Genomic DNA, 24,580 nt, shown 5'->3' with positions numbered 1-24,580 from the left:
TTACTCCAGTAGAATGGGACCTAATTGGAAACTGAGTGCCGCAATCGGGCAACAGCACGGGAAATTGGTGGTTGTGGAACTACAATTTTTTTTTGCACATTGCTATGAATCAAATCAATGACTGTGTGAGTCGTAGTTAACTGTGTGACCACTGCTCCACTCCAACTCCAAATAAAAAATTTATTAAAAAATGTGGTAAGTTGGAAAAATCTTTAAGTTAAAATTTGTAAAATAATGATCTTAATAAATTTTTGACAATAATTATTGCTTAATATTATTTAATTTGTTGTTTAATTATTAATATGTGAATAACTTACTGTTTTTTACTTAAAGCAAAACCTTGTTCTATCATAAATCTGTTCATATTTATCCAACGTTCACGTAATGGTTCCAAAGCTCGTGGCATTTCTATTTCTTTGACCCATAAATTACCTAATGCAATATTTTGTTGTTTCGACTATAAGTGAAACATAATAACAACATTAATATATAATTGATTGTCAATATTAATTAGAGGATTTACATTGGTTCTTGAAAAATAAACAATAGGATATTTTTTTAATTCTTCAATTAGACGATCACAACTAAATTTAGGCCATACTCTATCAGAAGAACCTAATGGAACTAAACCAGACAAGCTACAATGTAGAATTCCACATTTCTCATTAGCACAATTTTCTTCAAGTATATGTAAGGTTTTGATAGGTACTTGGTTAATCGTTTCATTCAAGTCATATAAATAAATCTGTGAAAAAAATAAGTTAATCAAATAATTACGAATCTAAACTTTAGCTCCTATAAAAAATCATTTTAAAACATTTTAGTTTTATAATTAGTAATAAATAATAAATGATAATTTTTGAGAATAAATAACGGGCAATAAAAAATATTCCTAAGCATTTTTTTTTTTACACACATTAAGTTATTAAAAATAGGTTTATGGTCTTCGACATAGTACAAAACAACTTGTCAACATTTAATCTGTTTAAACGTAATATTATTGGTTCGTCACATAAATTAACATAATATTTTTATCTTGAAATTTAAATTTCATTATCTAGCATATAGATTGAAAAAGTAAATGTAATTTATAAAATTAAGAATTTGCATTAATCATTAGCACATGTTAATTACATTAATTTTTTATTTTGTTAGTTTTTTAACTTTTTAACAACATTTAACAATATTCCTGCAGTTAACTTTTAAAATATACTGATGTAGGTATAAATACATTTAAACTTACTGTAACCATTTTTCGTATAATATCTAAATTTCTAATTTTTCCTCTATACCAGTTTCCATACTTATTAATAAATATTGCACATAAATCATTTTTTTCCCAACTTAATTTTTGTGTCGTTTTTTTTTTATTGGCATATACTTTGTTCATATATTCAGTCAATCTGAAACCAGATAAAAAATATATTTAAAAAGCAATTTTTAGAATTTAGTACAAATTCAATGTGAATGATTACACAACATATTATGTTAGATCACTACTAGCAATTATATGTGTGCAATAAAGTTTGGTTGGATTAGGTCAAACAATTATTTTTTAAGAGAGGATTCTTGGATGTATTGTTTCTGTTTTACAAATGTAAAAAATAACAAGTACGAGTTCAGCAAAACGAAATTTGAGGCGTTAGCTTAAAAATTTAGACAAATTGATCTATCATCAAGCATAAAAATAAGAATGTTAGGGTTATTATTAACATTTTTATTTTTTACTTTATATACTCATAAGTCATTTAAAAATTAAAATATTGTAATAACAAATAAGAGAACATAGGAAAAATTCTTACATTTAAGTTTTATTAGAACTCAATTTACTTTAAGATTTAACCTAACAGAAACTAAATTAATTCTTATTTGCTATGTTATGTATATTTTGTAAGATGAAGACAAAATATACGGGTGTGTTGTTCTCGTATTTATCATGTTCAATGCTGGAGAGAAATACATGTCTTCATCATTACTAATTGATGACAACTGATATTAGTCAAATGTTTTGAGTTTTTAATAATATCGGCATGGTGGCAAAGGCAAAATACCAAAACACTGTTGGCTTTAAACATATTAAATTTAAAATAAAATAGAGGACAAAATGTATAACAAAGTCTTTAAACCATTGTACATAAAAATTTTAACAACATAAATTATTTTCAATTTAAATATTAACTAATTTGTCAATATACTGTTATATACTTACTTCTCAGTATTATAGTTAATTTTTTTTAGTATTATTTCATCAGGACTGACAACTTTAATGATTGACATAGGAACACCAGGTAATTTATTAATCTTGTTCTTATTTTTCCAATCATGATTTTCATTTTCAGTAACTGATCGCTGCTTAATGAATGATAAAGTGTCATCAAGTGGTAATATTACTTCTTTCTGTAGGCAATAACATTTTATTTTAAGATAGATATATATAAATTAACAATCTTTCACAAGAGAACAGGACAGTTTTGTGCACATTAAATGAGTAGATTATTGATATAGACTTAAATCCCCTTCATACAGACAACCATTTCAAAACATAACAATTTGTAAGCCTCTATTGAACTATATGCCGAATGCTTAATGTAAACCAGTATCATATATACAGGTTGACTTTGACGTTAACACTCAAGCAAATTAATTTTGGTATGTGTGATTAATTTACTTAAGTCAGAAAAAAAATGTTTTTTAGAGATAAAAAGTATAGTCAGAACACTCAGAACTATGAAAATAATTTATTAATAAACATATTTTTCAAAGAAAAGTTCTACTTACATTTCTAGAGTTTAGAGGTAACACTGGTTGCTTCATTTGTTTTCTTGTATTTGTTTTCTTGAATACACATGATCCAGGATCCATTGTTGTAGCATATCCTTGAGATACAAGTTTACTGTTCAAGCAAATCTCAGTTCTAGAAGTATGATTATATAAAACAATTTTGTGTGTATCGCCATCAACTTCATGTATAAAAGCTATCAAATTATCCTCAGTATAATCAACTTTTGAAAATTTTAAAAATGCAGCATGAGCATTGTCACTCCATTTGGTGCATTCTATACCATCTACAGCGGGATAAACATCTACCAATGATGCTTTTATTGCCTACAAATAATAAGATATTAAAACAAATTTTAAGCACATACATTTGAAACAAAAAAAAAAAAAAAACTATAAAAAATTATGAGTTAAGGGTTAGTCATTTTTTACATTAAAATATGAAAAAATAAAACAAATAGAAGAAAACCACGAGAAAAAATATTTTTAATTGACAAAGTTAATAATCTTTTTATACATATATAATATATATAAAGTTATTATGATTATATTAATTTATTTTGGTATTGGGAAAACGCACTATATTACTATAAAAGCATTATAAATATTTTAGTATTTAAATAATACGACTATAAGAGTTAGTTAAAAACTAATAATCAATTATCAATTAGATACATAAATAAGCAATAATTAATGCTATAACAATCATCACTTGAGTCTTAGTATGTTTTTGTTCATAGATATTTATTTATGTTACTATAATAATAATAATTAATAGCAAATGGAATTAATTTATAAAATATTTAATACTCTATTTATTGAGTTTTATAATACTATAGGTATCATAGAATTAAAATTAATTAAAAAGAGTTGACTTAAGTGGCTTGATGAAAATGTCAAAATTTTACTTCTTCATTTCAAAAATAATCATGCAAATGGACTTAAAATCTAATATAAAGCATTGAGATGATGATTTCAATGAAGAAAGGTATTAGAGTTAGTAATTTATCTGAAGAGTTTGAGATAACTATACATAATATTATAAGTAATTTTACTAATATACTCTTGAGATCATAAACTTCAATGTTATATTTCAAACGCGAATTAGGTATTGGAAAAAAATGTGGTAACCTATTAGAATAACTACATACAAGAAAGGTTTGTTTTACTGATGGAAATCAATAGCAATATAAAGATCAAAATTTATAAATTATATACGTATTCTTATTGTTGAAGTATTAATTAAAAAATTAAAATTACTAACTAAGCAATAATAAACAAGAATCCACAAATGTAATAAGTTACTACAGTAGTACAGTCTACAAATAAAAAACAATATTAATGATAATGCTTATCAGTTATTGTTTATAAATTTACTTTCTAAATTTAGTAAGAAAAATATTTAAAATATTATCTAAAACAATTTTCTATTATATCATTATAAAATTAAACGTACAAGTGGTGGTGTTTTAATGAGTTCTTTATTAAGTACTCTTAACTCATCCCATGGCAATGTTTCTGAATTGCCAAAATCTATATAAAAAACAGTAACTAAACGTGCTTCAGGCAAACTTGTTATTCTTGCACGATACCAATGACCGTCAATAGAATATCTAGCTGCAACTGCCATACCTAAAAGAGAAAAAAAATATTAAATTTATATTAACAGTAATATAAATTTAGTTTTAAACATGATAAAAATATTTAAGCACCAATTTGTGGCGTATATAATAAATAGCTTTTATGTGTATTTTTTGCAGTAGGTGTATATAATGTTTTCAGTGTATTCATAACTTCATCTAATTGCGCAGTATCGTCACTCTATAATTTATACAAAAAATTTAAATGCATAAAATCTTTATTTAATATATATGAATGTATGTATGTATAATTACTGTTCGCAGATAAAACTCTGTTGGTGAAGTGAAGTGACATAGGACTACAGAATATTTTTTTTTTTCATCTAGTTTTAAATTATCAGGCAATGTTATCATTTTTACAAGTTTTTCATGCTAAAAATAGTATAAATTTAAAATGGATACAAAAAATTAAACAATTTAAAAATGTTAAATACTTACTAATTCTCTGTTGACATAGTACTCATAAGAACCATGTCCCAAAAAAAACAAGGCATCACGTATGGACAGTGGATAAACGTCTTCATTCCAAACTACATCAACTTCGATACGTTTACTATTTAATTTCAAAGGGTATACAAAATATGAACCCGTCTTTGCTAACATTAAATCATTAAATAATATGAATGCTTCATTTGACCATCCGGTTGTTGATTTTGGCTTCAAATCATACAGAGCACAATTATAGGCTAATGGTGGTATTGAGACAATACTTGGTGGTACATTTCTAATTCTGCACAGAAAAAATATGAGTAATTAGTATTACTTTATCTTAATTATATATATATTTAAAAAAAAGGATAGACAGATTATCATGTTATTATTATTTGCTACTACCTTGTATTCTTAATTTTCATACAATTTTGATGATTTAAAAATTGGACACATCATGTGAAAGTGCTACTAGTGTTGTATAGATGAAATAAAAAACAAAATGTATTTTTTTTAAAAGAGGGTTGGTAATTTTTTAAGTTAAAAACTGTTACTTGTCAAGTTAGTCATATTCATTTTCAAATAACATAAATTATGTTATCACCAAACATATTATATAAAGGAACATAAATTTCGCATATTTTGTTTTAATTATTTTTTATATATTAATACAACCATGATAATTGAACCAACCAATAAGTCATAATAAATAAGTGACTACCTGTCAGCTGTTAAAGTTTCCATGAAACCATAGTCGATAAAGTCAACTCTGAACAAATCTTTACCATTTTCATTGTACGAATGGAGAACAATACCTCGATGCCATTCATCAGCTGATGTTTGTATAGCATATATAGTGTTGTCTGTAAATAATAAACAGTGCATTATTAATGGAACAGAGTTGTTTATAATATTATATATTATTAAAGACCCTTAAGGTGATGCAAATTTTTTTGATCGAAGTGAGAATGACATTCGATTATAAGATAAACAATTTCTATACAGTTTTATATTTATCTGGTATGTTAGTGTTTAAATTAAATTGGAAAATTTAAGAAATTATTTGGAAAAAAACAATAGATGTTTTATACACCTTAACTATTTAACATTCAAATATTTTCTCTACAAAATCAAAAATAGTTTAATTCTTCATTTTAAGTTTTATTCTATAAAAACAATAGTATAATAAAAACCATTAATATTTTTTTGTTTTAAAAAATATTGTAACAATGAAAGTACGAACCGTAGCCAAAGTAATAAAAACAGAATAAAAAGTATTAAGGACTGATGGTTTATAATTAATTTTGTCTAACAGATTTAATAATTTTTCAGTTGTTACTAGACTCAATAAAATAACAAAATTATATTTATTTTTGTAGAATTTCTAATTATATTTTATTATAACTATTACTACAATAGTTTGTTTGAATATTAGAAAAAAAGAATATTGGTGAACTGTAAAAGTAGTGCATATCCTATAATTTTTTTCTGAAATTTTTACTGTTTACTTCTCGTTTGTTGTCTATAACAGGAAAGGTCTTCTATATTATGTTAACAACAACCAAAATACCACCTCTAAGTATTCACTCCACATATTCCTCCTCGTTTGTATCTCGTCTTATAAGACGTCGCACCGCTGTGTTGTCTCCGTCTTACACACGTACGACGGTAAATTTTCGTTCATCAGTTTCAACAGTGTGCTTTTAGTTTTGATATTAGAGTGAATTGACCTATTATCAAACTTATAGGCAAGAACATTATCTATGTTCTCTTGTTGGATTTTACGATATTTTAATTTTTTTTTCTTTAAGTTATGAGTATGAAAAATATTAATATTTGAAAATGCTCATAGTTCACTTAAAAATTAAAATACCGTAAAAAACCAACGAGAGAACACAGATTGTTCACACATAATTCACGCTACTTAATATCAAAACTATAAAAGCACACTATTGAAACTGGTGAACGAAAATGTACTATGTCATACGTGTGTAAGACGAAGACAACACATGCGAGTGCAACGTCCTCTTAAAAAAAAAAAAACTATTTGATAGTAAGAATTGTTAATATGTTTTCTCTATTTATTGTCCGACGACAAAACGTTCGCAAGCAAACTTACCCATTTCCACGCGATCCACCGGTACAGAGCCGTGTTCTGATTTCACGTGTTTATCTAGTTCGTCTTCAACCATATCTAACACTCCCTTGTTGGCGACAAGTTGCAAAAAGAAGTCAGATGGGCTGTTAACGTGCGTCACGATCACTGGTTCGACCTCGGTTCTCATGATCTCCTTGATGGCCAGCGATTGCGGTGGACTGTTAACGCTGGAAGCTAAGACGGAACCACTGGAAATAATGGCATTATCGGATTTGGCGATGGCTTCAATAGAAGAGACGGTGACATCACCGGAAGCAGATATAGTTTCAGCAGAAATAGTCGAATAATTGCTGCTGCAATACATGCTTGAAGCAGACGACGGCGATCTTTCTGCTAGCAGCGCTATAACACATCAAAAAACGGAAAGAATCGGTAAAATGTATACACTTATCTATCTACATAATTTAACGATTACTCCACATAATATTATAATTGATATTTACATATTATACATGCACCTGGCGCGTATTTTCAAGAAGTTTGACCCTTCAAAGGAATTAATGTCAGAAATGTTAATAAAAAATTAAATACATTTAATATCTCAATTAAAAATATTTGTAGTTAGTTTCATATCGTTGCTATGGATGTCAAATGATTATACAAGCAGTTTATGTCAGCCGGATACCTTCCACGATTACGTGTTCTACGCAACACTGTCATACATTATCAAATATCTATAGTCTATACCAGCGGTTCTCAAACTTTTTTCATTCACGTACCTTTTGACCTCTCTCACCACTATTTCACGTACCCCAAACATTAATTTAGAATATAAATAAACGAAAAACAAATTTTTCGCATACCCTTTGAGATCATGTCACATACCCCAGCAAGTCGAGAACCGCTGGTCTATACCATAGACATATCAATTTATATGTCTATGGTCTATACATAATATACTCGGTTCGCTGAGAGACCATATAATTTCGCACATCAGACTGACGGACGCTCCTCTCTCCACAATAAGTGATAAATGGGCAAGCGCAGTAGTCGAAAGTGTTGTAGTAGGGAGAAACGATGATTTTTCGTCCGTCGCACGGGTCCGGTCTCTCGGCAACCAAGGTATAGTTAACATCCACACTGGCTGTGGCGACCCTACGATATTGTAGTAGGTTATAAATTACTTTTTATTGACGAAACAAAAAAAAATTTCTTATTATTACTAAAATATTATAATTATATTTTTATATTAGATCAGAGTTATCATTATTGTAAATTCCCATATAGATATACGAATATACGACAATAGTACTTAAACTTCACCTACTGGCAGTCGTGTCTAATTGTTTAGGTTTTAAATCTATTTCTAAAATGAAAGATAATATTTACATTATACGTTCGGAAAAGGGGAGAGATTTGTAAGAAGTGTGTAAATACAAATATCGGATAGTGGGCTGATGGATACGTCAGATAGAGGGTGTTTTATATAGTATAAGACTGTGTAGAGATACACAATTAATAACGACTTATCTAATCTAAGCAGATCATAAGCGCTAAGTTTTGAAAATATCATTAGGGGGCTCACTACATTTGTACTGAAGTTTTACATAGATAATTTCGTTTTAGAGCTCTACTATAGCAAACTCATGGGGGGCTATGGCTCCCCGAGCCTCCCTGTACTCAGCGCCCCTGAAGCAGATAATCAGCAATTAAATCAAAATAACTGATGGCAAAATGTTATATATAGTCTTGAGATTTACCGTTGAAAATATAATATTTATAATAATTATAGTAAAGAACTTGACTTGACATTTGGTTCAGATTTCACACGTAGTCGTGCTCTTATGAAGAGAAAAAAATTAGGATACAAATTGAGATATTTTCAAAAAAGGTACAACTATTTTTAAAGCCTTTGGAAGAGAAGAGCCAGGAGAGGTGTTCCTAAGATTAGACTTAATCTCTATAAACTATGATTATATATTATATTAAACTATAACGTTGAAAATCTTACTATTGTCATCAGAGTTCAATCCGATCATCGCGTTTAGAGTATATTCGGGCAAAAGGTCGGGCGAACATTCCAATACGTAACGATCAGATAGATCGATATTGAAAATCACGGACTGCTGGATGGTTTGGAAAATTTCGAAATTGAACTTGATCGACGGATTGGATATGTTCTTCTTCGCCAAATAATAAGTCGTGTCTAACATGCTTTCAATGTCGGCAATTTGATCCATCATTGCGGTGGACGAATACTGATGGTTCTTCAACACCACATCTACAATATTCAGTTTGGTTTGCAATTTCTAGAAACAACATTCCAATTGACCAACCACGAATAAATAATTATAATAATAAACTATAAAATAAACTATAAATACACTTTAACATAATAAGAGTGAGTGGGATCCAGTTAAAATAAATAAACTTGTGCACATATTAAAGTTTAAAAAAAAACAGAGGAAGTCGTTTTGTTATATAGTAGTTATAGTCTCAAATAAATTTAATTAAGTATTAAATTTGAACACAATGATATAACTCATATACTATACTACTATAGTATGCAAAAAACGGCTCTGAGAAGAGACTTGAGCAGTAAACTTATACTTTTAAAGATATTTTATTATTTATGTATAATGTATATTGATAAGAGCAACTTATAAGAACCTTGTATTAAATTTTCAACTTTTTAAAATCTTTTTAACATTTAAAAAAAAAAATACTTAGAAAAATCGAACATTTCAGTTGTCTATAAATAGTTCAAAAAAAGTCAAAATATTTTGAAAATTTAACCGTGTATAGATAACGCTAATATAAACATTTGGTGAAAATTTAGTATTTACAGGGATTAGTTTTTGAGTTAGGTTAACATATAAGTTGAACATATAAGTTTTATGTAAATATGGTTTTAGGACTTAGATCAATATTCGGGGAAATAAAATACGTAAACTGAGATAAGAAAATATCGGTTACGACCATGATTGAATATTGACATTATTTCACTATTGTTTAAAAAATAACTTTTTTTTATTTTAACATTTTAGAGCGTATGTTTATGCATATTTTTTTTGGTTGGTTTTTTAATGTATATTTAAATCCACGCTCTAATTATTATACTATCATTTCATTCTAGGCCTATATGATGATATATTTTGATGTAATTGATAGTCATTAAATAATTATAATCTAAATATTCTAATTGTTGGAGTATTGCGCTTTACACAAATCAAAACTACTGTAAGTCAATATATAATAAAATATTATTCTTACTTCTATGAAATTGGTTAGTTGGCCGACTACTTGGATCATAGAATTGGTGGAAGACTGTTCGGCTTGATCCATCATATAAAATAACTGTTGTTCTAAACACTGTAAAGCACCAATTACAGATGCTACGTACGTTGAAATAAGTCGTTTCTTTTGATCAAAGCTTTTATTTTTCTTCAAATTATAACATTGATGTTTTTGCACTTTTTCATTAAATTTCTAAAACAAAATTGTAATAATTACGGTTAACTAAAAGTTAATATGTATATATTTTTATACTTAATATTATTGTAATTACTATAAAAACATGGGCATTTAAGTGACATAAACTTAACATAGTTGATAAAATTAAGAATCATTGTAGAACATTTAAATTGATTGGTTTAATACTAAAATTTGTATTTCATTATTTATTAAAATTGGTTTTTTTTAAATTCATTAATTCATTGGCATTACATTTAACATTACGCATTAAACCCGCAATGCTATAGTAATTGATTAACTACATCTCAGCAGTAAAATTGAAGTTTATTTTGTACATCGGGCCAGATATGTATATACCGATTCTTATGTATATTATTTTAATACATGGTTTTATTTAGTCGACCATATAATTTCCATTATTAAGTTAACCTGTAACTAGTTAATAGTTTCGATTCATAGCTAATCTCATCTACGATATACATTTAAAGAGTAAGCGTATTATATAATCATACATATAATTTTGATTTTTTTTTTTTAATATATGCGTAGGTAACAAAAATATTTTGTTACAAGCCATTACTACCTAAATGTATATGTTATTATAATGATATTGATACAATATAATGTATTATATTATGTTCATAGGGTATCAATACCCTTCCACTCTACTTCCCCTTCCGGATCTTTTCTTATTGCTTTTTCGAGTTGCCGAGGCCACGTTAAAGCAGTCTCATGACCGGTCATGGGCCTAGCACGAGTGAGCCGTCAACCGGCTTCCTTGTATGTTCTCGATAGACATGCGTACGATTCTCTTCTCGATGAAACTTATTCGCTACATGTTCTTTTAGAATAATTTAGAAAAAAATTTAATTTATAAAATTTAATAATAATTAAATCATGTATTCTTCACATTTGTTTAATATAGTTTTATTATGTTCAATGCTCTCGGTCATCTTCATACCAAACATTGGTAAGTGATACATTTTTAAAACACGATTTTATTATATTATGCTTATGGTAATTAAACAAATGATAATTAATTGAGAATCCGTTGTTTTAATCTAATCCAAAAATTAAATTAAAACCCGGTGCCTACAGTAAAGTGTAATGAAATAATGTAATGCGTATTTCATATTATTCTCATTTATATTTGATTTTAATTTTATTTAATTTAAGGCAATCTAATATTATCTCATTGATGGTTTAAAATGTGTAATAAAATGCACTATTAATATTTTAACTTACACTTAAAATTTTTTTTAAGTATTTTAATGTTTAATTAATATGAAACATTTTTAATCTACTTATGGTACAGTAACTATAAAAACCAATTGTCACTAATAAAAAGTATTGTATGGTTTTAGTCAAAAAACAATATCTATAATTGAAAAAATTATTTGAACATTTGGTGTATTCACTAAGTTTCAGTTAAACCAATCTGTATAAGTATAAAGAGGTAGGCATGCGCAGTGTATTTAGAAAGGGAGAATTTAAATCAGAGTGTCATATAATAAGAACTATAATATTATGTACTTAGTATAACTTTTAAGTCCACCATTAGACATGTTTGTTTCTGAATGAACAACGCACAAAGAAACAGGTTTCTAATATAATCAGTATATTATAGTTATTATTTGGAATATCGCCAGCCAAAGTGGGGTGGGATATAACGAAACCTGTTCTTCAGAGATCGAGCACCCTGTATCGAATGCAGAAATAAAAAGGACGAAAATAAATAGGCCTTTTTGTCAATTCAAACATAATTCGCCAATTTTGAGTACAAGGTCTCGCAGGTGTAGGTGGAGGTAGCTTTTTTCGAAAGGTTTACGCCACGCCCCCGAGTCACGTATCTAGAACACTCCGCGGTACACAGCTTCGGGGCAAGCACGACTTCATTATTAATAACGATTGTGATAAAATAAAAAAAAAATAACAAAATAAGAACACCCACCGGGCGCACGGACGAAAAACAGGAGTTTTTTTAAATTTGAGTCCCCTAATAACGTGAAGGTTGAAATTATAAACATTGCGAATACAGTAGACAATAGACTAATGTTCCAAAAAACAATTTCATCGCATGCAATCGGTTACTATATCGTCGATCGTTTCCTCAAAAGTTATTAACCTCGATAACTGCACACATTTTTATTACATTAATTAACACGTATCATCATTGACACCTCCTCGTCACATACGATACACAACTTATTCGAATTGACTGTATGCACAAATGCACAAACCCACACGTGCGCTCGCATTTTAGGGGTAATAAAATATATAATTATATATTATATAGTTTCATTAATACACGGTCCACATTATTATACTCGAGCGCTAAGTAGGTATCATTCGGGTTATAACAATAAATATGACCCGTGAGGTCACGTCTCTCTGTGTTCTGGCGCACGCCAACGCGTGCCTAAGAATATTATGAAACGTAGAAAATAAAAACGTTACGGAGCCACTTTCAAATGGGTCTATTATTCAACATTTGACCCGAGTAGCAGTGTCGATTTGAATTGACAATGTAAATATAATATAATATAAATGGCATGGCACATAATATAAAACGTTGTACAATATTTTGATATGATAAAAATATAATGCGATGTCGTTTATTGTTGTATACCTACAGGTGGTTCGGAAGATGGCAAAAAATCGAAGAGCGCCAGAGCGCTGGAGACACAAGACGCAGGAGGAGACGACGATACGGACGGTTTGAACCAAAGAGATAGGCTCGAGGACGATGACGAGGAAACTACCAAAGTACCACCGGGATTTCTGAGTCCGTCAGTGAGGGAATACTTGGAACTAGGAAGGTCAATTCCAGGTATGGTTGTCATACTATTTGCACGGTTGGGTTAACTAATCGAGTCACTGTGGTTATACCCAAACAGGATTAGTTACGATATGTCATGCTTATTATTAACATTTAATAATTATTATAATATATAGTAATGGTGATTACCGATTAATCTCTACGAGAGACGAATCGGTACTCGGTACGACTTACGCATACGGAATAATACACTGTAATATGTCACCGTTGCCTCGCTGCCAAATAATTGATATGGCAGCCAGCGCACACGCAAATATTACCTAATGGAGTTTAGTTAACACGTTATTCAATGGGATATACATTCTAGAGAAAGCTAATTGAAGATCCTTGATTAGTGGTTCAAAAACTGTGGTTAACCGAAATTCTAAGCCTTTGCATTAGTTGCATATTAATGAATGATGAAAAACAAAAAACAAAAAAACACGGAGTGAGATTAAATCGAAGTTTTAACGTCGCGTGATTTCATGATATACTTGGTTTGTGCGATTGTCAAAAAACGATAATTATCTTATTTTTGAATCTATTAGTTGTATAGAATTGATAAAAAAAATATTTTGAAAAACAATACGTGGCTTCACTTGTATATCGTTGTTTCATTTTGTCATGGTATTTATACATTTTATAATATTCTATATAGTAGTTCGCGTATTTAAAATACGTTCTAAAATTAAGTAGACAACATCTCATTATAAAACAATTTAAATTCAAAATCGAGCAATGTTTTTATTGTATTGATGTACAGTTGATTTAAAACAAAAATAAAATATTAAGTCCTCAAATTATACGAACGATGATGGTAACAATAACAATTGAACACTATACATTAAGTAGGTTTTTGATGAGTTATGTAACTAATCGAATGCGATGCCCATATAGATTAAGCTTCATACGTAATAATATTTAACACGTGCTGAATATTAAAATGCACAAACACTTTCTATAAGAGTTCTTCTGACGATACGCATTCAATAAATTTCGTCAAAACGTGAATATACGTACTCTGTTTGGGAGACTAAAAAAAATGTTGACAAAATATTATTAACGACACGGCCATTAAAAAAAGATTTGTGCCCGTCGCTTGTATTGAGCTTGAGGACATCGGATAATATATACTTTTTTTTTTTAACAAACGCACGCGAAGGTGCACACAATAATATACATTATAATATTATGCGATACGAAACGATGACAAATATTTTACACGGTATAATAATAAGAACAATAGACGTGAGGCGATATCGTAACCCCATATTATTGTTATAGCACTCGATAGAACGATGACCGATTTTTATTTAATTTTCATTTTAGAAAGGACACAAACACGCGGGCTTATAAGAATGATAAACCAATTTGATATTTCGTGTACATTAACGAATTGCAATGTACAGCCGATGTACAGAATATAAACACTGCAGCGGCAGAAGGACACAATTGATGATTTTCGGTACAAATATTTCAAGGTCCGCGTCGGCGTTGGCGTTGCAAACGTATACATCATAATATTATTATATTCTGCGGCGATATAACATTTAATATATATAGTGAAATGTTTATATACGTATATAATACGCGCGAAAATTTGTATCTAATAATTCATCTCGGACGTTTTAATATGGATCATTATTATCGTTAATAACCTTAGAATGCTATCGACGAGTGAATGTAGTAGATCGTATGGCAGCGGCACCGTAATTAACTATAATATCAAAACACCATAACCACTATATTGGGTTTTTGTCGTGTCCTCATCCCTCGACTTCCTAGAGTTGACACGTCAAACCAACAACCTCTGATTAATGATTACAGTCAATTATTATTCTATGATTTTAAACAGATCGATTAGCATATTATCTATAGGTACACGACTCGACTGTTGAGCTCGTTTTGTAACTAGGAAATATATTTTAACGATAGTAACCTATAATAGTAGTCGTATCGGTCTTTCGCCACTACTACTACAGCCATATTATTAGAACAATAACACAATTATATAATCCACTAATAAATGTGCAGTGTGCACATACCTATTATAAACACTATTAAATTGTATATTATATTATATTATTATAATGTTTCAAGTAGTACGAATCGAGAAGCCCCGCGGTGGTTTCTTATTCTAATTAAAAATAAGCGAAATTATAACAGACAAAAATAAAAAATAAATTGTCTATATATGATTAAACGTCGGACAAAATACGAAACGTGAACGCCACTATCACACGTAGTTGAAATCGGAGCAATATTGATCATTATAATTTATAATATATAGCTTTCGTTTGGCGTTCGAAATATTTGCAAACGCCTTACAGGTATTTAACACGTGCGTAATTTTGCAATACGTGACAAGCGTGATAATTAGCATTGCTGGTTGTATACATTCTGAAGGATTTAAATGTTATCATATTTTTAAGTTTAAATTAAATAAATTAATACCGTGGACAAAGGGCAAGACGTAAGGTACATGGAAACCGTTCTTTTAAAAATATCTAACATTTCAGTAATTCAGTTCTAGTAACAATCCTATTGATCACTTGAAAATCACTATGAAGATGAAGATAACATTCATGTATCAAAGTATATGTTTTTGCAAAGAATGTTAAATGTATACAACTGATATAGCAGTTTTCTCATTTATTTTTCTTTTAAAAAGCACATTTTTACTTATATTGTCATAGAAGTTAAATAGTCACCACCTGCAGCTTCAATGTCGCTTTTAAGTTGTTTATTATTACTTTAATAATGAACCAACGAATGACAATTAACGTAATTTTTGAAACTAATGTTAAGACTAAATAATGTATTTTTACAATAAATTTTTAGTCGTTATAATAACTTAGGCCATACTTGCTATTGTCTATAGTAATTACTAACTATTTAGTATCATACATTACTATCAACGAATTTTTGTCATTCCATCAATCTAACTATAATAATTACTAATAATACTAATAATATCTATTGTGTTTAATTATTATTATTGAATTGGGCTAGAAAAATATAAAATGGGGAGTGTGTACACTAGATCGACTTACGTCTAGCACTAATGGAGCCCTGTACTTAAATCACATACGTGACCAATTCTAAGGTAAAATAAGAGACTTTTTCAAATTTTCGGGAAATAATAATTAAAATTTTAAACTATAACTCTAAGCAAACCATAAATTTCGAAAATAAATTTAGTTATTTAGGTTATATAAACACACACCAACACACCAAAATGTACGAAAAATAACACAAAAACGACTACTGTACTACGCAAAATTGTTATATAATATTGCTACTACATATTAATATGTCGGTCGATATTTTGTAACGTTGAACTATCACCTCTGTACAGCAATCGACTTGGAGGTGACCAACTTTTGTTTCTATACGGTATATTATTATAACATTGTCAGTTTAATGAAGTAAACGGTCGGAAATCGGTTACAGTTCAAAACCAAAAAATCCAAACAAACTAACTAATACCTCGTGTCTCCGTTGCAGGCAAACCGGGCACGGACTACCCGGTGCTGGCCGTGGTGCCGTACACGGACTTCTATTGCGACGACCAACCGTACCCGGGCTTCTTCGCGGACGTGGACACCAGGTGCCAAGCGTGGCACTATTGCGACATCGACGGCCGGCAAGCGTCGTTCCTGTGCCCGAACGGCACACAGTTCAGCCAGGCCGTGTTCGTGTGCGACTGGTGGTTCAACGTGAGGTGCGACCTCAGCAAGGAGCTGTACCACATCAACGAGAGGCTGTACCGGACCACGCCGCGACCGGACAGGCCGCACAGGGTGCTCACCAAGGAGCTGCTCGACCAGATATTCCTCTGATCGACCACTATATACGATTTATATACATGTCATAATTGTGTTTAACGTCTATACATACATATAAGTACAAGATCTACGATTTAAACTTTTTAAATACGATTGAACAAGACGACCGAGGCCGTTCGATTGCTAAGTATACCAGGAAGCTTCCAAAATCAAACTTAAATGTAACATCGGTGTATAAGACTGTTAAATTCGTAATTCCTCCCCCACTACCATAATAGTGGCGTCTTCTCTTTCTCACTCACACTCTCTCGCCGCGGTCTCTATATTATATATTACTTTTTTTTTTTTATGTATATTGTTGTTATTTGATCATTGAACCGGCACAACAATATACTATGGTCGACATATCAAGCTGCTTACAAAAAAAGCGCGTAATTGTAAAATTTGGTTTTAGCTAAATTTTTGAAATCTATACATAATAAGTAGATACTGAAAATCAAGTCAACTTTAGAAAGTGACCATGACGCCTGCGGCTCATACTGAAACCTGTCAACAAAACGTCCACCGCCACCGCTAACATATATTATATTAATATAACATCGACTACTAGTCGACAAGACCTTTGCACCTACATTTGCTCGTATATGCTCACGGCGATATGATTTTTACAACCTGCGAACGTCACACGACTAAAACCGAATACAATTTAATTTGCACATTTAACGCCTGTAATACGCTATAATATAATATTACACACCGCGGCAAGTGACCTTATATATCGTGACGACAACCGCCCACCAAGCGTACCTCGGTTGACATCTCGACCGGGGGGTCCGCGGCATTCATATCGCCTGAAAACATCCTGATACGATATTATATTCCATAGGTTCACGAAATATTACACCGCGACCGAGTTAAAACTGTTTGGCCGTCGAAAGTTATATATTACCAAATTATACAATAAATCGGTCTGGAGCAGTTATACATAGTGGTTATTAGTTATTATATATATTATTCGATTTCGACACTGCATTACATATACATAGCATATAAATACTCCTATATTCGCGATAATCTTTTCAACAAAATAATATTATGATCACAAAAAAATTACGATACGTGCGGTACATAATAGAATATTATTATACGCTCGTCAAAGAGAATAATCGTTTCATCTCAGGACGGTGTATATGGACACACCACACATTAGTGCTGTATGTAAATCGGACGCTCGCTCACACCGCGTTTGCATCATTCGTTGTGTACAAAACGCGTACTTCCATCTATTATACTATTGTCTAAAGGTCACTGCTTGTAAATATATTTTTTTTGTTCGCTACAGAAACTACATGTGTAAATAATATAATATATTATCGTCATACTTTAAAGCTAATAATGATTTCCGAGATGATTGCATTTGATTCGTTACCATATAAATCTATATTCTTATATACCCACTTAACATATTAGGTATGTATGGACGTTATACACACGTTATGTTCGCGATTGTTATGCGAATAAAGGTCGATGACTATATTATAATTTATAACCTGTCATATACATATACATTTTAAAATTTCTATTATCTAATAGGCAAATCGCCTTTCTAAATAGGTGACATATTTTTTCTTTATATAACTTATTTTTTACGCCATTTTATACATATACCATATTATATTTATTATTATTTAAGATAATTTAAGTACTAAATTAATAATTTAAACGAGGAATCCACCGAATACCTACTGTACTTTAATACTAAATGTCAATATATTTTTTTTTGTTTATAAATAGGTATGTTATAATATTATAACTAACATAATAATATAATCATACATATTTCATAAAAGGTAAAACGATAAAATTTATGAAATTATTTTATTTTGTTATTTAAAATTATAGATATTAAAAAAAAAATTATAGTTGAACAATTTATTGATAAATAATATATGAATCAAAACCGAACAGCTAAAATAGATTATTAACATGTTTTAAGTCTATACGTTGATTCAAATTATACCAAAATGTATCATAACAACTATATAGCTCCTAGAACATCACTTCTAAATTCATACGATTTTAGTGCAATTAACCAAGTACCTAGTTGTATTATTATATTATAATATCACATATTGAAGATAGTACATTATTGATTATTCAATGCAACTAGGTACTTATAGTATATGTGTTAAACAAACAAACAACATACTAATTATTCAATTATTTATTTAACACTTATATAATTACTTTATTTGAAATTGCACAATTCAACAAACTCGCCACGAATTGTACACCTAGTATATACGCTCAAATAACTAAAACATATGGTTATTAATTTGTAATCGTATATTTTCTGTTAAATGATTTATACAATTTAGAAATATAACTATTGATAATAGTAAAATATTTAAGAATTTTGATTGTTAAGCACACTATACATATTTTTAGACTATTAAAAAGACATTGTCGGGATAATTAAAATACTCTTAAGATAGGTTAGGTTAGATAGAAAGATAATTTTTTATTTTTACTAAGAAATAACAGATAAATTTATTTATATGTTTTTGTAAAGTATATGAAGTTATTGATTATTATTTTTTTTTAATATTATTAAGTTAAACCAAACAAATAGTATTAAGTGTTATATATTTAAATATTAAAAATTTTCAACGATGAATTCCATTAATATAGATACATAATATAATTCTAAAGTTTAATAAGTTAATTGTATTTAAATCGGAAATAGGTATATTTTTCAAAAAAAAAAAGTAACTATTAGATAATTTTTTATTAATATAGGTACTTATACACTAAACAAACAGTTGCAAACAATTATCCAGCTTATTAAACGATAATACTTTCCATATTTAAAATATCTTATTTTACATTTACACATTTTCGATTAGGTCAACCTCAACATAATATGTACATTGTACAATGGCGGTTTAAGAGTTTAAGATAAATAATAATGTATTTAATGATAGAACTAATAAATTTTATCCTATAGAAACAGAATGGAGTTTTCTATGTTCACATATTGTCAAAAGCAAGTAAAAATGTAAAATATAACGAGAAGTTTGTTATTTTTGGTGAATTTATGTTATTAATTTTGCTTAATTAAATGTAATCGATTATTCATTTTCAAAATATTTATTGTGTAATACCTACCACTGATAATGTTACCAAATTATAATACATATTATTACAATTATTTGTATTATTTTAAAATAATAATAGTTTACAATATTTTACAAAATTATTCTGTATGAATTATATAGTCAGTGAGGCAATACATTTACATTGATACTATAAGAATAGTAAAACTATTTTATACGACTTATACATACATGGATAATTAATAAGCATGACTTAGTCAAAATTTAAATAAAAAATAAGGCCAGAAACTGTCTAAATAATTTTTAATCAAAATTTGGTTCAAATTGCTCGTAAAATATATTCATACTATTAGATAATTAATCTTTAGCAGAATGTTAAAAAATTGCATAATTGCGTACAAAATTGACGTATTAATACTTGTACAGCTGTATACTAACTATAGTGTATAGTAACTAGCACCGATTCATTAATTAATACACATACAATATACTGCGGGAGAAGCGTTTTACGTTTCACACGATTGCGTTCCTGCCGACCATCTGCAGCAGACCACAAACCCATGGCCGGTAATCTTTTTTGCTGAGGTCACTGATACAAAACACAACATTAATTTTTATTTGAAATTGTTTTTCAATCTTAATAGAACGATACTCGAGAAATCGATATACTATCGTGGTGCATTCATTATATTATGTTAATCGCCGGTGTGTCTTCGTTTGGTCGTGATTACTGTCGGTATCAACTATCAAGTTATCTTATATTGAAAACACGTATATATTGATTACTGTGCAAGGCTACTACGAATGCGTACAAAAGTAAGTGTAGGCAAAGGTGGCGGATCTAGCCCGAGAAACAGTTTAGTGCGGGGAAGATGATTTTGAAATTCATTATTTCTTCTTGCGCAAACAACAGACGGTCATAGAAAAATTATCATAGCCCAAGCATGTATTTATCAGTTTCGACAATCAATATAGTCTTTGCCAATTTTATATCCGCAAACGGTTCATTCTACAGGTTTTTGGATCGTATATTGAGCGAAGAAATATATATATATTAAAATTGGCGTGCTAAACGAATAATTAAATACATTCTCCGCAATTTGAGAACTATCGAAGACATCACCGGGGATATTAAACAATATACTCAAAAATGCTGTACCCAACTATCTAAGACTACTACATGATTAAAAATTTGTTATTAAAAATGAATAAAACATATTGGCAGTAATGACTTTAAAATTACGAGTTTAACCTATGTGATGTAGAATACAGAATGCACTTAGTGACTGATGTTACTGCGTGTCTTATGGAATTTTTATTTAATAAGAATAAGATGGAAAATAATTCCACTCTCTCCAATAAATAAGCAAACCTATTTGATTTAATAATATATTGTATAATATAAAGTTAGTGGGTTATAGTCAATTTTAAAGTCCCACAGATCATCCTACGCTCAAAATGTTGGAGCTCCAGGCAAACGCACCTACTATGACTGCATGTGTGTGTTCAGTCCTCGTTATATCTATACTTGTGTTTTTGTGCTATATGGATCTAAGTATACCACAAAAATGTTAATGTTTTTTTTTTTTAAAAAAAAGAAGAAGAATTTCAAAATATCTAATAACTAACCCAATAGATACCCGTAGCATAAACTGCATTATTTAGTATCCCCTGAATATAGCGATTATTGAGCAATTAAAGATGAAATATGGATTAATTAGGGACGAATATACTAGTGAAGGATTGTTCCGATAATATATGTATCGATAAAACAAGTGAACAAGACATTTTAATTATACGGCTAAATAAACTTAAAATACAAAAACATCTTGAGACGTATAATTAATATATTTACTCATCTAAATGTATATTTATTAAATTGACCAATATTCTATTAGCATTTTATACATGTACAGCACATACACTTATGTGAGTCACGGTCAGATCCAACCAGCCAACAACAACAGTAGGTAATAATAAAAAAAATTCAAACGTTAATAATTTTACCTTCGCATTTATATAATATACGTATTACACATACGCATTATGGTTAAGTTTCAATATTATTTTACTGACAATACGAATCACATTAGGATTTATAAAATTCGTAAAATCAGTATAATACTAAGTATATATTATATTATAATAAAATACTAATTTTTAATAATACTTAATGTACTGTATGTTTTTGTGTACATATTTTAAATGCCAAGGTAAAGTTTAAGTAGTTATTTTTAGTGAAATTATTATTACAAAGAATATGGAAAAGTTTCAATGAGTCTCGCTCAAATGCAATTATAATGGTCATCAATCATATCTAAAACATTAAATATATTCGATTTTGATTGTTCAACAATAAAACCACAACCCAACCAGTATAATAATATAATAATAAACAAAATATAATAGGTATTAATGCAGTATGTGGAATCGATCTAAAAAAAATATTCATTAGCTTTGTCTTTTCGTTTTTTTTCTTTAAAATTGTTATCGTATTTTAGAATTTAAAAAGTAATATATATATAATACATAATTTTACAAAATATCTAAATTACATAACACGAGCAAAAAAAATATAAATAAAATAAACGGATAAATATAAAATTACAATAATTAAAATCGTATATTTAGAATAGGTGTGTCATGCCTCAAAGGACTACGAAAAGATTATATCTATTCCATCTTATATAGTAATAGTATGCCTACCTCTCAACGAATGATCGACCTTATACGTTTAAAAGTATTTAATTTCTTATTCACATGCAATATGCTATTTATTCGATTACAGTTCTAAGTCAACTTAATGGCTACATGATATCAAAGACTTTACAACACTAATATAACACCTTATATACGGATATACAGTATAACATTGAAGTTTTAAGATCTAGCCGTATTTCACAAGTGATACACAGAACACGGACATAATTTCATAAGTGTACATTAGGTGGTAGGTGTGGTTTTATTTATTAAGTACACGTTACGACCTACAATATTATTTAACGACTTTAAATGACCATAATATGTTTAAAAGTTCAAACGTGTAATTATTTTCAATATAGTGTTAAAAATTCAGGTTTACAGGAAATAATCAAAATCGGTTCAAATAATTTATTCCATATATGTTTATATGACAAGACATGTTTGGAAGGAGAAGAAATATCTACAGCTATATAATCACAGTATTTTAAAAATGAATATCTTTCTTAAAATAAGAAATGATTTGTTTTGCCTAATCTGAACAAATCCACTTACCTATCTGAAGGGTGATGGTAACTTCTCTCCTGGACTGTATATACGATACTTCTTTAATATAAATTATAATATTATGTGAGCTATTGGATAAAATTTGTTTTTATAATTTTTTTGGCACAATATTATAAATAATTATTTATTATAATGCTAACTAAATAAGTTTTAAGACCATAATGGTAAGTCTTGAAAACAACTAAATATAATTACATTTGGCATTTTGATGTATTACTTTTAATATGTAATTTGTTCATTTTCATTTATCTAGTTAAAATAAAAATAATTTGCACTGTGTTTTTTTCACAAAACACCTAACACTGGGATTCAATTTATTTATTTATGCTTAAATGTTTATAGATTTAAAAAATGGTTGTGCTTAAAAATAGGCAAAGAACAACAAACAGTTAACATAATTGCATATTATTAGTATATAAATAAGAAAATATCATTAAATGATAATATAACAGATTCACAAAAATCAACAATCACTATTTAAATTTTGTTTAATCATTCATATTTTAATCAGATATAAATGTGAAGTTAGTCTCCCCTCAAATCGATTTAATTTATGCTGGGAAAAATTGTAAGTTGAAAAACTTTTTTTGTAAATACATGCAGGGCCGGATCTAGGGGGGGCGAACCGGGGCACTTGCATGTATTATACATGTACCTAAGTTGATTTATAAAATTTGGAAGTTCACAGGAACAAGATTGTGATTAAATAATTAGCTTTAGGTATTATTTTAGTAATTATAATAAAACAATTGTATACTAATTTACGTATTACTGTATTATTATGAATATAAATGTTCGTGGTGTATTTATATTACAATTTTTTAATGCTAAAAAACTTTATACTTAACATAAAATAACATTTTAGTCATTGATACATTGAGTATATTGTTTTATAGTAGAAGTTGAATAATAAAAATGACTCAGATAAAAAAAAATGTCCCATAAAATTAGTCAATGAATACAACACTGGACAAATTACGGAATATATATTTTTTAAGAATTTACTCACATATTTTTAATTTGTAATAACATGCGCGACGACGATAATGAAAGGTAAGAATAAAATTAATTCATACATAATATATAGTAGGTACCTGCTTTAATAACAATAGTATAATAATAACTAAGACAGACGGTGGGTTTGTGGCCTCCTAAACACACAGGCCTGGCCA

The 24,580-nt window shown here is 28.8% G+C and overlaps 2 protein-coding genes across 2 annotated transcripts in view; one reads left to right on the top strand and one right to left on the bottom strand.

The window, feature by feature from the left end:
• The window catches only part of LOC114121050 (uncharacterized), a 54,031-nt gene that overhangs the window by 8,655 nt on the left and 20,796 nt on the right, over positions 1-24,580 (bottom strand). Inside the window, 13 exon segments of the mRNA XM_050201480.1 lie at positions 314-457; positions 524-745; positions 1,244-1,403; positions 2,210-2,397; positions 2,779-3,105; positions 4,235-4,410; positions 4,491-4,599; positions 4,674-4,790; positions 4,857-5,148; positions 5,569-5,710; positions 6,967-7,347; positions 8,957-9,254; positions 10,219-10,434. Of these exon segments, the coding sequence (XP_050057437.1) occupies positions 314-457; positions 524-745; positions 1,244-1,403; positions 2,210-2,397; positions 2,779-3,105; positions 4,235-4,410; positions 4,491-4,599; positions 4,674-4,790; positions 4,857-5,148; positions 5,569-5,710; positions 6,967-7,347; positions 8,957-9,254; positions 10,219-10,434 (2,772 nt within the window).
• LOC114121072 (uncharacterized) lies at positions 11,151-20,163 on the top strand. The gene is made up of 3 exons (XM_027983233.2): positions 11,151-11,389; positions 13,055-13,249; positions 16,745-20,163. The coding sequence occupies exons 1-3, from the start codon at positions 11,317-11,319 to the stop codon at positions 17,077-17,079; spliced, it is 603 nt and encodes a 200-aa protein (XP_027839034.1). The 5' UTR covers positions 11,151-11,316; the 3' UTR covers positions 17,080-20,163.

Source organism: Aphis gossypii, chromosome 2, assembly GCF_020184175.1.
Source record: "Aphis gossypii isolate Hap1 chromosome 2, ASM2018417v2, whole genome shotgun sequence".
In the NCBI taxonomy this organism is placed as follows: Eukaryota; Metazoa; Arthropoda; class Insecta; order Hemiptera; family Aphididae; genus Aphis; species Aphis gossypii.
The sequence above is the reverse complement of the archived record's forward strand: the minus strand, read 5'-3'. Positions and strand labels throughout refer to the sequence as shown.